A 15,832-nucleotide genomic window follows, 5' to 3' on the forward strand; every position below is an offset into this window, starting at 1 on the left:
TGTGTGTTCTAAGTGTTTGCTCTTCATATCAGTTTGTTTTTAATATCAGGAAACACACCAAGGACAAATCATCATTACAGTGACAATGCATTAAATACGTTCATAAAGGCAAAATGAATCTGAAGTAGAAGTAGAGGTTTGATAGATAGACAGATAGATAGATATTCCAAAATAATGTGATTCAAGTGTATATAGTATAATCAGTTGATTTTATTAACAATAAATGAGACATACAAACATATTTACATCAGACACAGGGTTTTTTTAGATCACACCTTTGTGTAAGCAAATGTATTTTGTGTGTGTCCATGCGTGTGTGTGTGTGTGTGTGTGTGTGTGTGTGTGTACGCAGCTTGTACATAGTCACATCATATTCACATTATCTACATTTTTTAATGATATAATCCTTCTTCCTAACCGTTCTGCATTCCTGAATAACTGTCACTGTGTAGGTCACACTGAAGAGGAGAAAATCTGCATTAAATAATGCACCCGGAAATAATCACCACAGTCAGGTTCGGGAATTAAGGCATCCAGTATCATTTTTTTTAGAGTACACAGTGCTGTTTTAATCCACAGTGGGGATGATGAGTTTATGCTCATATTAAAGGTGCAGTTTGCAAGTGGCAAATGTTTTTCTACACTTAGAATTTTAAAGATACTTTAGAGAACCTATTATTCCCAACATTGCTATCCAGTGGATCTGTCTAGTATCTTTGTTTTAGGCTTCTGTTTACACTTTTTCTGGCCCAGAAATTAGCTCTGCCTCTAGTCATAAGAGAGTTGCTCAGCTCTGTCATTTTCCTTAAAAGGCAACACAGGAGGTGTATGTAGATTCAACACAGAGATTTGAGTCTGTCAGTTGGGAAGAAAGGGAAGGCTTGTCAGTGCTTTATTGCAAAACAAATCCTTTGCACATAGCAGAAGGTGCTAAAATTACAAACTGCTCCTTTAATAAGTGAGTCATATTATATCTGGAATGCACTGCATACATGATTACAGGATGCTAATGACATTATAAAAGGACAACCACTGACTAACCACTGATGCTAGCTTTCCAGAAAGTAGAGATGATCCCCCATAACCTATATCATGATTTTATATTGTCCAAAATCATCTCTTTAAGAGTTTTTGGTCAGAAAAATGACTAACTTCTACATACAAGTCTTTGAGTCATAGACATGCATGTGCAGAGACCAGGACAAAGTGATTAGGATACAAGCTACAGTATCTTGATTTCTTTTGGAATAACACAGCTAGCATAGACTAAAACCCAGACTAAGTCCTGGTATCCATAACCAAAATATTCTGATCCAGCTCATAACCAAGATTGTACTGTGCATGTATTGAATCTGATTTTGTAATGCACTACATTTGAGGAGGAAGTGCAAAAGTGCAACATTGTTCGACCCGGTGTAAATGTCCAGTCACGTGTCTCTGCACTCTTCAGAGCACCATGGTGGCTATGTGGTGCACCAGTGGCACCGTCTGCACCATGGAGGCCATCTGTGATGGAGAGACAGGAGATGGCTGCCTGGTTTCTGTATTGGTGCCTGCTGGCCGGTGTCTGGCGCTCTTCTGGTGCGCACGGAGTCCTGCCAGCTGCGAGTAGGCACTCTGGCACACGTGGCACTTGTAGGGGCGCTCGCCGGTGTGCAGGCGCACGTGGTTGCGCAGCGTGGATGACTGGCTGAAGCGCCGGTTGCAGAAGCGACATGCGAAGGGTTTGTCCAGTGTGTGGATGCGCATGTGAGAGCGCAGGTTGCTGCGTGAGTTGAAGCCACGGTGACAGATGACACAGCGCATGCGGCTGGACGCTGACGAGGACGTGGAGGAAGGGGAGGTTGAAGAATTGCTGTCGCTTGAGTGGGAATCATCTGGGAGGAGAGACAACAGGGTTGTATTTTGTAACAGAAATCTTTTTAGAGTTAAGCTCCAACTAACTCTGATATTCTGATGATTCTGAAGGCCTTGATGAACTCATCTAAAAAGACTGACCCCCTACATTCTTATCATCCTTTTTTTTTTTTGTAATTATAATCCTTTCCCATTAGTTTCTCTGTATGATGTGCTTCAAAGATCTGAATAATAATTCAGGAATTTAAAGGGTTAAATTGTGTGTTGGAGCAGAAAACAAGAAACTTTGGAAGGTAACATAGGAATGGCTTTTACTTCATTTTGCAATATTTGATGAAGACATCATAACATTTCTTCAGTTCACTATATGAGAGGTTCATAAAGCTTTGATGGGGGAAATGTCATTTTTTAAGGTGCAAAAACTTTAGAATTATGGGATTTTCTTCATTGAAATGGACACATTTGAACAAAATAAGGAACCATATATTACATTTATGTTATTCTCCCTTCTAAATGAGATAGTATTTATTTTAGGGTGTGAAAACACTGGCCAAAAAACCTTTAAGGTGCACAAAAAGATTCCTTGCAACTTTTTGCAATGCTGTAGGAAAACTATCTACAGCTCTTTTAAGTTCCTTAAAGCCATTTCATTCCATAATGTTTCAACTACTTTTTGCCATAATAGACTGAATAATCATGTTCTACCACAAAGATCTCTCACATAATAGTAACATTTATGATGGGATTTTTTTTTTCTTTGTAGCATCTTAAATGTGGATAACGATTCTTTGTGAAACCAAAAAATGGTTGTTCTTTGATATCAGGCTAGAGAAACTTTATTTTTTAGATTGTGAACAAGCAGGTATAAGGCAATACATCTGATAAGGCAATACATCCAAAAAATTACAGCTGATAGCTTTGTTCTGAGTCTCTGAAACAAGGTACTGCTTTTGTTAAGCAGAGCACAATGTAATTTAATTGTTATACCATGGATCACCAGTAGAGGGCGACCTTGCAAAGAGAATTCCAAGATCATCATCTCTTTCTCCATCATGTAATGTAAGGTTAATGAGCATAATTCCTCTTATATCCTTGGTAAACCTCAATAGGAGTGATGCACATAATTCACACAAAAACACATACAGCCTCTTTCATCACACTTACCATTCCTGTTTCTTTTCTGATGCTCATCCTCAATGCCAGGAACACCAGGAATTCCCAGAAAGGTGTTGTGTGAATTCCCATACCAAACGAGCAGCTCCTGGTCAGGAGGAATAGTCTAAATAAAGACAAAATTCAAATAGTTTACTAATCAAAAATAACATTCTCAATTACATATTTTTAAAATAATTTGTCTCAAAGATGAAAACATGCATCTGTGTATAAAACCAACCTGTACTTCTCAACCAACCTGTACTTATGTGTATACACCCCTCTCCCTTTTTTGTTTTGTGTTAGGATTTTTGCTTTAGCACTATTTAAGCCATTTATGTACAGAATAGTTTTTAATCTATCTTGTTCTTGTGTGCATACTCTTTCTGTACTGTACCCCTGCTGTTGCTAAATGCAATTTCCCCACTGCGGGACAAATAAAGGAGTATCTTACTCTTATCTTAAAAAATAGTTGGGCAATGCAGATATATTATATTTGACTGATGCCTTTATCCAAAGCGACTTACAACTGAGACAGGTTTACAACTGAGCAGTGATTCTGGGATTTAAACTCACAACCTGTCAGTTATCAGCCCAATGCCTTAGCCACTGAATCATCGCTGCCCTAGACAAACCAAGACAGATGTCCACTGAGGTAAACTGATAAAGATGAGTCTCTGACCTCCACAGCCTTGTAGAAGATGCTGCTGCCGATCTGGACCACCTCCAGGTTCTGCTCCTGCTCGTTCCTTGCACACTTGATGTAGGTCATCCAGCTGCGTTGGTCCTCCTGACTCGCATCTATGAAGCAGCGCACTGTCCCATCCTCATTAAACACCTATAAGCGTGTGCAGAGGACAAACATTATGATGAATGACATGTAAGGGCATGGGTATTTTTGAAAAGGTGTGCACAACAGCACATCAATTTCTGAACAGCTGGAGACCAGGACAAATTGGTGATCCTCACAAGTCCAAATGTGAGACTTACTGGGGATTGATTCTTCATTGTATATCATTGATATGTATTTAGGAAACAGTTTATAGCCTAAGGAAGTGTCTCACCTCCCACATGAGGTTGTTGTTCTTGAGCAGGTCCACGTGCTGGAGATAGAGGACACGGCCAGTGAACGGACCCATCTCAGTCCCGGCTTTGATCCATGTCTTGGAGAAAATGCCCAGGCCTTCTCCAGGGATGGAGCTCTGAGCGATGATCACCTCACTGGGCAGCACCAAGCTGGACAACTTCTGAACCTCTAGAGGTGAAAAAGCCAAAAAGTCAACATGAATAATGGGATTTAGTGCAATGTATTAAGTACAAAAAAAAATAAAAATCCATGGGGGTAGATTAACATATATAGTGTTTCGATGACAAGTTAAATGAAAAGTTAATTCAAAATACACTGCAAGAAATTAGAAAGACGCTCCATGCAAAAAAAAAAAAAAAAAAAAAAAAAAAAAAACATATAGGAAATTATTTCTTCTTCTTCTTTAATAGCTCATTTCTTTATTTTCAGTGTCACATAAAACAGTAGGATTGTTTTGTCATTAAAACTTATTTTACATTTTTTAAGCTAATTTTATAATAGCTAACATTTATGATTTTAATATTTTATATAAATGTAAAAAATATTTCTAAAGTATTAAAAATAATGTTTTTGGTAAAAACAATTTATTTTTTAAAAAAATTGTGGTTTTTTTTCGTTTGACAATAGTCCATTTAGTTCGAAAAGTTACATAATTTGCAAAATAAATGATAAAGCTGTTTTAGTTTAGTGTACATTTCTGAAAAAGGAAGAAGTTCAAATCAATAAATCAACTAAATTTTAAGGCTAAAAAACACATCAGCCTGGTGAGATACAGCACCAAACAGCCTACCATTTCGAGTTTGTTTGTTTGTTTGTTTGTTTGTTTGCGGTCGTTTGCTTTAACATACGGGTATTTTCCTGTGATTAACTGAATTCACGGATAGTGCAGGAGAATGTCAGAGGGACACATCTCTGCACTTCAGGATTCGTTCAGCAGCTTTAATTCATTTCATGTCACACTGAAGAATTTTTATTCGTGACGGTGGTATAAAAGGAGGTTAAACGCTCCTCTGTTTACTCGAGGCCCAGCGATTTGTCATGGCTCACAGCGATATTCATTAGTTTTTCCTCTGCAGAACCGGGGGCTCGGCTAATTCCAAATTCATTATCCTTTTAAGAAACTTTGTAGCCATAAATTTGCTGTGAATGAACGAGAGCTTGTTTTAAAAGAGCCGCGAATTTCACAAACAAAACCCTGAAAAAAAGGCGATTAGACGGCTGACATGGTGTGAATGGCGATAGAAATGGCCTTCATGGTGCATTAGAGGAGGAACAGCCATCTTTTCAGGACACAGAAAGAAAGAAGAGAGAGAGAGAGAGAGAGAGGGAGAGAGAGAGAGAGAGAGAGAGAAAGGAGCGATTAGCTGCCAACGCAGGAAAAGATTCTGGAGATTGATGAATGATTTAAAAAAAAAAAAAAAAGTGAAAAGAAAGGGAACTTCTTTTTCTTTCTCTCTACAGTTTTGTTTGAGTGGAAAGTTTCTCAGGTCAAAGCACAAAGTTAACCAAATGCATTACTGCCTTTCTGCTTTGTGCGTAAAACGAATAAAAACGTGCCTGAGAGCTTGGGAAAGAAAGTTCAGCTCGATATTTCTGCTTGGAGAATAAATCAGCTCTCCAAGTGTTGATCTTCTTCAGCTGATCGTTTCTATCCAGCTGTGCTTAAAGAAACACTGCAGATGTTAATGAAGACTTAATTGGCTGTATTTTAATATGATCCACCACTGGCTTTGAGGGTTTTTCCCCATCATATAGCTCCATGTTACTCTCTTTAGACAGTGAAGTCTACAATTCAGTTCTGAGTAAATACTTAGAGTAAAAGCTGAAATAATTTCTGTTAAAGTTAATAACCTGTTCATTCCTGATATTCACGATTCCACGTGACTTGTTTTATTAACGCTGCTGCAACACACTTCAGAATTTCTCCAGCCAAAAAATAAATATATCACAACTGGTTGTTTTTCAGTCCAATAAATACATCTAAAATAATTAGCTATAATAAGTAAAGGGTTTATAAAACATTGGAAAAGATTACAAAATGTAGCCTAAATAATAAAGCAATAATAATAATAATAATACATAACACTAGTACACCAGCGCTATTAATATCTAACAAGTCTGTTGATCAAATTAGTGACTGTTATTCCATAATTCACGTGTAAACAAATTAAATCCTATCTTTAGTCTACAAATGTTTCCAAAACTATAAAAATGTGTTCATGAGCATTAAAACGCACATTCTATCCTTTAACTATGTGCATGTCAGTCTACATGTGCTAGATAAGACTAAATAATCATTTCTTTTTAAAAATGTACCAAATCATTTGCATAAATTTAATTTGATCCGCGAAAAGTCTTAGTCTACTGAAAGAAAATCATTATTTTTAGCTTAATTTGTTTAAAATGTCGTTTTGACTTTTGCGCAATATTAGAGAGAAAAACCTTCTCTGTGGGTTTTACTGAACTCGCTTTTACATTTAAAGGCAAACTGGTTAATTATTTTAAGTGTTAAAACCATTTTGCTGGTTAGATGTTAAAATTTTAGTTTAATATAAATGTAAATATGACTGGAATATAACTGTAAAAGTTTCTCGTGTAGCCTGTAAAAATGTCCTGCGCATATAAGCATGGAAAATGTAACGGTGTAAAAGAGTTTGAGATTCGCATTTGTAAATGTTTTAGCTGAAATGTAGTCCTAAAGCATGTAAGAAGATGTTAGAAGAAGCTGCCGAGCATGTGAGCAGTAGGAACAGGGCTGTGGAATAAAGCTGAGGAGCTGAAATACCTCCGGAGAAGGACTGCGCCAGGACCTCAGCCGTGAACGCGGTCTTGCTGATGGGATGCTGCGGCTTCTCTTCAGAGACCTGCTGGGGATGAGGATGGTGAGGATGAGGATGATGATGATGATGGTGGTGGTAGTGGTGGTGATGAGGCTGTTCCCCCAGCACGTTTCTCCATCTCCCGTACAGAAAGCTGTGCAGGACATCCGAGGTGATGATTTCACACAGAGACGCATTTGGAGACTTGAAGCCGGACTTCATCCTCAGCGCGTCAGCTGGGAAAACAGAGCCCATGTCGCTGTGCTGGAGAGGAAAAGAAAAGACAGGAGAGGGGGAAAAAACACAAGAGAGGATATTCCTTCTCAGCTCCAGAGTGTTGCTCTGGCTCATATATGAGCGCGTCCTGTTTCTAATGAGCTCTTAATGGCCCTCCCTCCCTCCCTTATGGGCTTGTTCTCCTGAAGGGGGAAACTCTTCGTGTAGGTAGGTAGGGGACAACCCCCTGTTGAAGTGTGTGTGTGTGTGTGTGCGTGCGCGCACGCATCTTTGTGGAAAGAGAGACAGATACATAATCAAAGATTAGAGATAGAGAAAGAGGAACTTTATATAATCTGAAAAAAGTGTGGTTATATTGTGCTTATATTAGATACATTAGAATAATCTCAGCTCTGTTCACTGTTAATTGTACACTCTTAGAAAGAAATCTGGTGAAGTCTGTAATATATCAAAAAAAAAAAAAAAAAAAAAGGATATAAAATTTATTTAAACCAAGCAAAATTAAGAAAACATGGTTCCTTCTAACACACTAAAGGAACCTGTTGTTTATGGCTCTGTAAAGAAAATGGAACAATTAATTCAATATGGCACCAAAAAGGGTTCTTTCTTGGCAAACACTCAGAAATAAAGACACCAAAATTGCACTTTACACTATCATTAAGCTGGTACAGCAAGGCTATATGTTTTGAATATCTTGTACCTGAGAATGCAGCTTACATGTAGTGTACCTTTAGTGTAAAGGTTCTTCGGTTGTCCCTTGAAGGTTCTCTGAGTGTTTCACTACCCAAACTAGAACCCTTTAAGGAGGAACCTGTATATAACTATACAAAGAACCCAAAGAACCCTTTTTCTAAGAGTGCATGTGTTTTATGTTTCACTTGCAATCAATTTAGCAATTCTTAATGCAGTGGTTAAGACTTTTGCACAACTTGTGCAAAAAAACTCAAAAACTTGTTACATTACAGACCACAGGTTCCCAACCCTGGTCCTGGAGAACCATCTGTTCTACACATTTTCCACACAAGTTCATCTCAGGAAGCACTGTTAATTAGCTGATTAGTGTGGAAAATGCTGAAATGTACAGGACAGGGGGTTTCTAGGACCAGGGCTGGGAACCTGTGCCATAAAACTGCATAATAATCCAGGTAGTGTACATACTGTACAGACGTGTGTATTTTTATTCTTATTTAATTATTAAGTGGGAAAATCACCACAGATTTCGGATCAAGTTCAGTTCGCAGGTGTCACACAAATGCAACCTAAAGACAAAAAGTAAAGACAAAAAAAGTCGCAAGTTTTGTTTTATTTTATTTTTTTTTTGTTTTGTTTTGTTTTTTAATGCACATAAACTGCAAAATTCTGTGGAAATTTCCTAAACTCACCCTACCACTTGATACAGATCGGTTTGTATGAGTTTGTATTTGAACAAGTTGAAACAGAAGTTAAAAAATTAAGCTCGGATTTTGGTTTGGAAATTTTGTTACTCTGAATCAAAGACGCATTTTTGCTTCACTGAACATACTGAGGATCCAGGATTCAGCTGGTGGTGACTGTTTGGTCGTGTGAGTTGTGCATCAAAACAAAATTAGCTGCATTTTTATTTGCAAGGACATAAATCCTCACTTTCCTTTCTTAATCATGAAACTCAGTAAGAAGTAAGAAATCCCAGCAGTCCAGCCCTGAGAGGCTCTGCTACATATTTTCTCATGATTTTCTCATCTCGTGTCTTGTTTGCGTTTTACATCCATAAAGAGAGAGCAGTGCGCTTTTACTGCATTGTTCCTTCTTTTCCAAAGCTCCTTTTTCTCCAGCTCTATCCTCCTATAAAAGGTGATTAATATTCATAGTGGTTCATATGAAGCCTTCAGCTTTTTGTCGAGCTTCTCTCTGTTTTCCTGGATGGAAAGAGTGATTTAAAGGAGCACTTTTTTTCGGTGAACATCTTTATCCCGTCCCTCTCTCCATTCACAGCGTGAAAAGTGGCGCAAATCAATCTTGCACGGTGTTTTTTTTTTTTTTTTTAATCAAGAAGATTTGATGCACTTGCCCTGGCATGTGAATAACTAAAGCAGGGACCTAGTCCCATTGCTCCCAAAGTGGCTGTGTCCGAAATCACAACTTGGTCACTGTGTAGTGCACTTTGAAGGAGTCATGATGTAACTGAAAGACCATATCAGAAAATATCCAGTGCCTTTTATGAAACTCAACAATGAACAATAACAGGTAGTGAATAGGGTTATAATGTATGCCACCCTGTACAGAATGCATATCATGGAATGACTGTGTGTCCAAGAGGACACTTTGCAGGCTGTACATTCTCAGGAACAAAGGTACTAAACTATACTTTGGTACTTTGGTACAGTTTGGGGTGGTACCATCAAGGGAACATCTTTTGCACCATTAATTAGCTTTTAGTGTAAAGCTTTAAAGGAGCATCAGTGCTTCATAAGGTCGAATTATATACCTTAAATGATTTTAAAGGTACACTATATCCATGTTTCCAGGTGAAAGATATATACACACTAAAAAAAACATGCACCTTGGATGGTACCATCCTATGCAGCTACAAGAAAAGGTACAGTTTGTTACCTTTATTTCTGAGAGTGTATACTGTAGGTGGATTAATGGTAATTCTGATAGTGTTTATGTGACAGAATATGACTGTACTGTCACAGAATAGCACATGTACAAAATTGTTTACTGGAATCATATTTATTCACAATGGCAATTATCGACAAATAAATAAATTAAAGAATTAATTTTATGACTCATTTTATGAGTCATATGCATCCGTACTGTACTCTTAGGGTGCTATAAAGAACCATGTTTTTTTTTATTTAGCTTGTTATGAATAGATTTTTTTATTCATATATTCCAATAAGAAGAAGAAGAAGAAGAAGAATTTCAAAATAAACAGTAATGCATTAACTTTACAGTAAATTATTATTATTAGTAGTAGTATTAATGATTTTTTTTTATTTAGAGTAAGCATTTATTTATTTAACTGTTCTTTTAAAAAAACTTTGCTTGCATGAATCTTGTTAGTCACCTTGTAGGTGTAACATTACACTTAGACACTAAAGCTCATGTTTTCCATACACACATCTCCTAGCCTTCATCAGTGTCACTTTCTGACCACAGCACCACTACTGGCTGGGGAATTTTGGCTTGGTGGACTGTTTGTGGTGTTTAAAACCCCGGCAACGCTGCTATAACTAATACACTCATACCAGCTCCACACACACACACACACACAAACGCACACACAACCATGACAGTGTCACTGCTGAGCTGAGAATGATCCACTACCCATGTAATATGTGCTCAGCAACAGAGTGGGGCTGAAATGTACAGAGCAACAGTTGGGCCTCTCACTGCATGTTAGAGCTCATAAAATGGCAAAATCATTTCATTCTGAACTTGCATGTGTGTTATATAAAGGCTATAATTTAAGCCGTATAATTTGCTAGTGGTAAATCATTATCATTTTGTATACAGGAGCAGAGACGATCCTTTGGGAATCTTTTTTATGCCCATTAAAAAGGGATTAAGGTGGAAATACGCACACATACACACGCACACAAACACACACACACACACACACACACACACACACATGTTAAACACACTGGGAGATCAGTACACTTCAAACACTCCTTAGTATTGGATTTAATTTAATTTAACACAAGCAGATATTTATATGGATATTTATATTGTATAGGGTAATTGAATTAAATTTAACAAACATGTTATTTATTCAGGATGGAAACGTGCATGCTGGGAATATGGCCAATCATCATCCACGGAGTACAAGAACAAAAAACTAAGCAAATTTCAAGAGAAAGATATTGCAATGGCTAATTACACAGACAGACCAATTGATTTATTTAGAAATCATATTATTATTACAGTTAATATATTTGCTGTTATATATTTAGTCCTGTTTGTTTAGAGCATTAACTTGTAGGAGTTAACGTGTATTTTCAGTCTACACAACACTGTAGGCTGTATTTTCAAGATCTGGCAGGTAGCCCACAACTTTTTTTTTCCCACTCCACTCCCCAAATGAGATTAAAGCAACTAAGACATGTTTCATTTCTCCATGGACGTATTTCAGAGAGGATGAAAAAAACAAGAGGATGGAGAATGGAGGTATGAATGAGGGACCAGCTGCAGGCTGTCAGCAGGAGGGAGGATCTTCTCTGGCATCGAAGGCTCCTGCTGCGTCCAAATATCATCCTGAATGGAAAATGCCCAGAGAAGGTATTTGAATATCTGAATATAGCAAATCCTCCACACAGTGTATCTACTGGGACACATTCAGCCAACGTGGCAGCATGAAATCAATATAGTGATTTAAGTAAAGCAATTCTGAATAAAACAAAGGCAGAAAAGACTCATCACATAGTTGCATCCAATTAGGAATGAATGTTTTTTTTTTTTCTTACTAAAGCTGCTGTTTACAATGCATGCGACCTGTTGCTCTTAAAGGAACAGTTCGGACTAAAATGAAACAAAGTCGATCAATCAAGACAAGTCTGGTGTCTTTATAGTATGTAGCAGTTGAGCATAGTGTGAATTGTAGATAAACAGTTGCATAAAATAGCAGAGTAATTCTGTATTAATTTATATCGGATATATGGATATTAACACCCGAGGTGTGCATGGGACTGGGGATCCTGTGGGGCCTAACAAAAAAAAAAATCATGGCTGGTCAGATTTAAAAAAGAAAGGCCATGCTGATTGACCCTATGTTCACACTAGCAAGCAACAGGCAGCTGTTCATTTTCTATGTCCATGTTCGATGTGACAATTTTTTTTTTTTAGATTTTTACAATTGTATGTAAATTAGGTCTGATGTGGCAAATTGACAAATCTAAAAGATTCGATCAAATGATTCCTGACACCTTCCTACCTACAATTAGTTACCATTTTTGCGGCCTACGTGGCCACGAGAGACAAACTACAATTGACACAAATGACTTGTTGCTTGCTAGTGTGAACGTAGGGTTAACACTGGAGCGTATCAGATGAGACACAATGCTTTTACCATGCTCATTTATTCATTTTAATTAAATATTTTATCCTGGCTGGGATCACTGTGATTAATATGTTTAGATTTTTGTGAAATACAACCAAATAAATTTGTTAGAAAATATCACAGGATCACAGAACACAGCTGAGAATTATTTTTAGGAGGACGTATTTCCTGCATACACTGCCTGGAAATTTTGTAAAACTTTGGGCCACTTTGATTCACTGCCAATTCCGACTCACCAGCCAGCTCTCCACTGTCATACAACAGCTACCAACTGGAAGGGTTGAAGGCTTTTTACTCTGAGACACGTGAAGCCAGCCAAAGACATCTTTTTGAACTGCTGCTCATGCTGTGTCACAGAGCAGCATAACAGACTTGGAGGAAAGTGCTATCTACCCTCATACATGAGCATGTAGATGGCAAACGATTAGCTAGTGTTGCAGTGATTGACAGGGGAGAGAGGCTATGCTCCTCCCACACACAGGCTCTCTTGAGAGATGGATGTGGTACTGTTGGGATTCAAACTCATGATCTCTGGACTATAGGGAAAACTCTTTTTCAGTCACTGTAGTTGACACAATTTCACATAAGCAGTGGCCAAACTGTGGGTTAAAAGTGAGAGGGAACACATCAGCCTTGTCTTGGCAAACCTAAACAACCTAGCCAATCTAGCTAGCCAGTGTGTTTATGGAACGTTAAATATATGCATCATAGCCTAAAACAATATTAGGATAAACCACCAAATTCCTGATTAACTCCAGTTACTTCACTGGTTAACTCTGGTTTTCATACCCGCCTTTTCTCTTTAAAGAAAGTCCACAGGTTGTCTTGTGTTTTATTTGCGCTTTCAACGTGATTTGATGACATTAACCCAAAATTTGAATTTTGTCACCTTTTATACTAGCATCCTTCCTCAAATCGAGCTCTGAATACAAGTGTGTTATGCTTTAGGCATAAAGTTTGTACAATACTCAGTTGAAGGCTATAATGAAACATTTGTTTGTCACATTATCCTTGTAGCTTCAGTATCAAACTAAAGAACTTCACACACTAAACATGTCCTGGCTGATCATCTACATTTGTTATTAGTGGAAAATTTTGCCAATGAATTTTTTTAAATCTTCCACTGTTCAACACTTCATAAAGTAAAACATTGTAGTTTAGTTACAGTAGATGTAGCTTAAGGCACAGGCCTGATGCTTAGATTGGATTTTTGGATAGTGTCAGCAACAAAAGAAAGAATAGAAAGTGTCAGCAGCAAAAAATGGGTTCTTCATGTGCCATATGATCTCAATCACAGAGAATACAAGACGTAGCCCATGTTTCCCATCAGCGTTTTAAAGAAACATTTCCTGCCATCATTCCAACACTACAGGCTACAGTGCACCAGCATGCATACATACACACACATGCACACGCACACAGACAGAGAAATATGAAAACCCACAAGTTTGAAGCCCAGAGGCGAGTTTTTTTTTTTTTTTTTAGAAATCCGTGTCTGTGAATGACATGAAGCTCTTGTGTTCCACTGATCCTCATCTGACCAACAAATCCAACATATATTGCATAAAGAAATGATCCATCATGGTTCTGGAGACTTCAGTGCGTGCAGAAGTGTGAGAAAATTACCTCATGCAAATTGAAACAGCCTCGATTTTACTCTCAGATAACTCTCGACACGAACACTCCGACTCCTTCAGGCCTGAGCGCTGCTATAAAGCAACAACCTTTTAGGTTTTCATATCACAAGAAATCTGATATTCCCAGTGCTTAAATACCAGTACTTTATTAAATGTGAGGTATCACATCATAATCTTAATTAATTGAAAGTTCAAATTACAATTGAGTGAATTTTAACTGAAATGGTTCACAGGAAAAGTTAGAAAGTTTAAGGTTAGGGGAGGAGTTGGTATTAATATTAATATTAATACCTATTTCTTAAGACTGTATTTATGGAATCAAACAAAATCCAACCATGTCATGCTTTACATGTTTGAAGCAGAGTAAGAGCGAGTAAGAGTTATGGAAAGGTTGGTTGGTGTCCTTACAAATTGGTCTGGATTCAAATATAGGCTTAACATACACTGACTGACACACTGACACACACACACACACACACACACACACACAAAAGATTCCAAAATAAGTTAGTACTTACTGGCAGCATTTTCTGTACAGTTGTCTTTTCTTTACAGTACTGTTCTCATTTTTTGGTGCACAATTGGACATGCTGAAACAATTTTACAGTCTAACTAGTAACCTAACCTCCTTGTGTTATAATGTTAGTGTTGTAGTGTCAAAATATAAAAATATTTAAGATATCTTCTGAAACAAAAATGTAGCAAAATATTCTTTTAGAATTACCTAATTCTAACTCTAACCTAGCCTAAATCTTTGAAAAATGTTTAATATGTAAAACAAATTCAAGATGCCACTTTTCACTAATTCACTGTAAAATAAAAAAGGAGAAATTAATTACACTGTAGTACCACAGGACACCAGAGGAGGGTTAAATGTTTGATCACAGCAGCACAGTCAGCCCCAGAAGTTCTCTTATTATAGTGTGACGTTGTAAAAGGATAGAACGAAGTTTTTATATAAAAAAAAATTAAAAATTGGTGGTGATGTCATAAGTTCACACTTGGCAGTTACATTAATTATGTACACCTGTATTTGGACAAGAATGTAAAATTTCAGACAAAAATTTCAACCCATTTACTCAGAATTCACTTACAATGGTAGACTAAGGGCAGGTGTTGAATTTTTTGGTCAATTAACACTGATGCGAAACTTGTAATTTGTTGAATGCATTAATTGTTCTGTCAATAGTTTGTAAAGAAACTCTAAATTTGTATAATTCATCCTTTCATAGATGGTCCAATTGGATTTCAGTTTCCACACACATCACTGTCTCACTTTTTGCCAGCGTTTCCACATTTGTGCTCTCCCGACACTCCAATAACAGGTTTTCATTGCTCTTGATGGCTTAGCTTTAGTTTAGAGAGCAGTGATGTGGAGTGTCTGGAGTCCCTGAGGACCAGCGTGAGAAACGCCGCCTGAGGCAGTACAGCATCAGACCAGGCCGGTCTCAATTCCCAGCCTGAGGACTCAAACACGCCGCCATTTGACTCTCTGCTTCTCAGCTTTAATAATCAGCATGAACTTTAATGGTCTTTTTGTTTTTCACAGACATCGAGCTGAAGCCATCGATATTTCATGAGGACTCGTATTTCAGAGATGAGCAGATGTGTGTATCTGAAGTCCAAGTACACGACGACAGAAGAACGACAGATGAGGGTAAAGCCTGCTCTCTTCTCATTTAACGGCCATCCAGTGAGCATCTGAAGATGTTGGAAATAAAGGTACTTGCCAATATCACATTTTCATATCAAAATAATTGACTAATCTTTCAGACTTGCATCTCACTAAGGCTGGAAGTATTTCAACAGTGAAAGAAAACTAAACGGAAACGAACCTCTGGTGAACATGCACTTGTCTGTAAACTTAAAATTCATCTATACATTTTTCTTGGACACTCACAGAATGGCATTGCAGTGCTGCCAGGTCAGTTTTTTATGAGCTGCTGCCAAAGGAGACTACAGGGTGTCTGAAAAGTCAGGAACCAATCAGAGTACTAAGAAT

The 15,832-nt window shown here is 37.6% G+C and overlaps 1 protein-coding gene across 1 annotated transcript; it reads right to left on the reverse strand.

Annotated features, from left to right (window-relative positions):
• Positions 1-277: 277 nt before the first annotated feature.
• Positions 278-7,288, reverse strand: LOC113531598 (PR domain zinc finger protein 12-like). The gene is made up of 5 exons (XM_026922421.3): positions 6,882-7,288; positions 4,074-4,264; positions 3,692-3,847; positions 3,022-3,136; positions 278-1,877 (listed from the first exon to the last, which is right to left on the reverse strand). The coding sequence occupies exons 1-5, from the start codon at positions 7,264-7,266 to the stop codon at positions 1,447-1,449; spliced, it is 1,278 nt and encodes a 425-aa protein (XP_026778222.2). The 5' UTR covers positions 7,267-7,288; the 3' UTR covers positions 278-1,446.
• Positions 7,289-15,832: the final 8,544 nt, after the last annotated feature.

This window comes from Pangasianodon hypophthalmus, chromosome 27 (assembly GCF_027358585.1).
Source record: "Pangasianodon hypophthalmus isolate fPanHyp1 chromosome 27, fPanHyp1.pri, whole genome shotgun sequence".
In the NCBI taxonomy this organism is placed as follows: Eukaryota; Metazoa; Chordata; class Actinopteri; order Siluriformes; family Pangasiidae; genus Pangasianodon; species Pangasianodon hypophthalmus.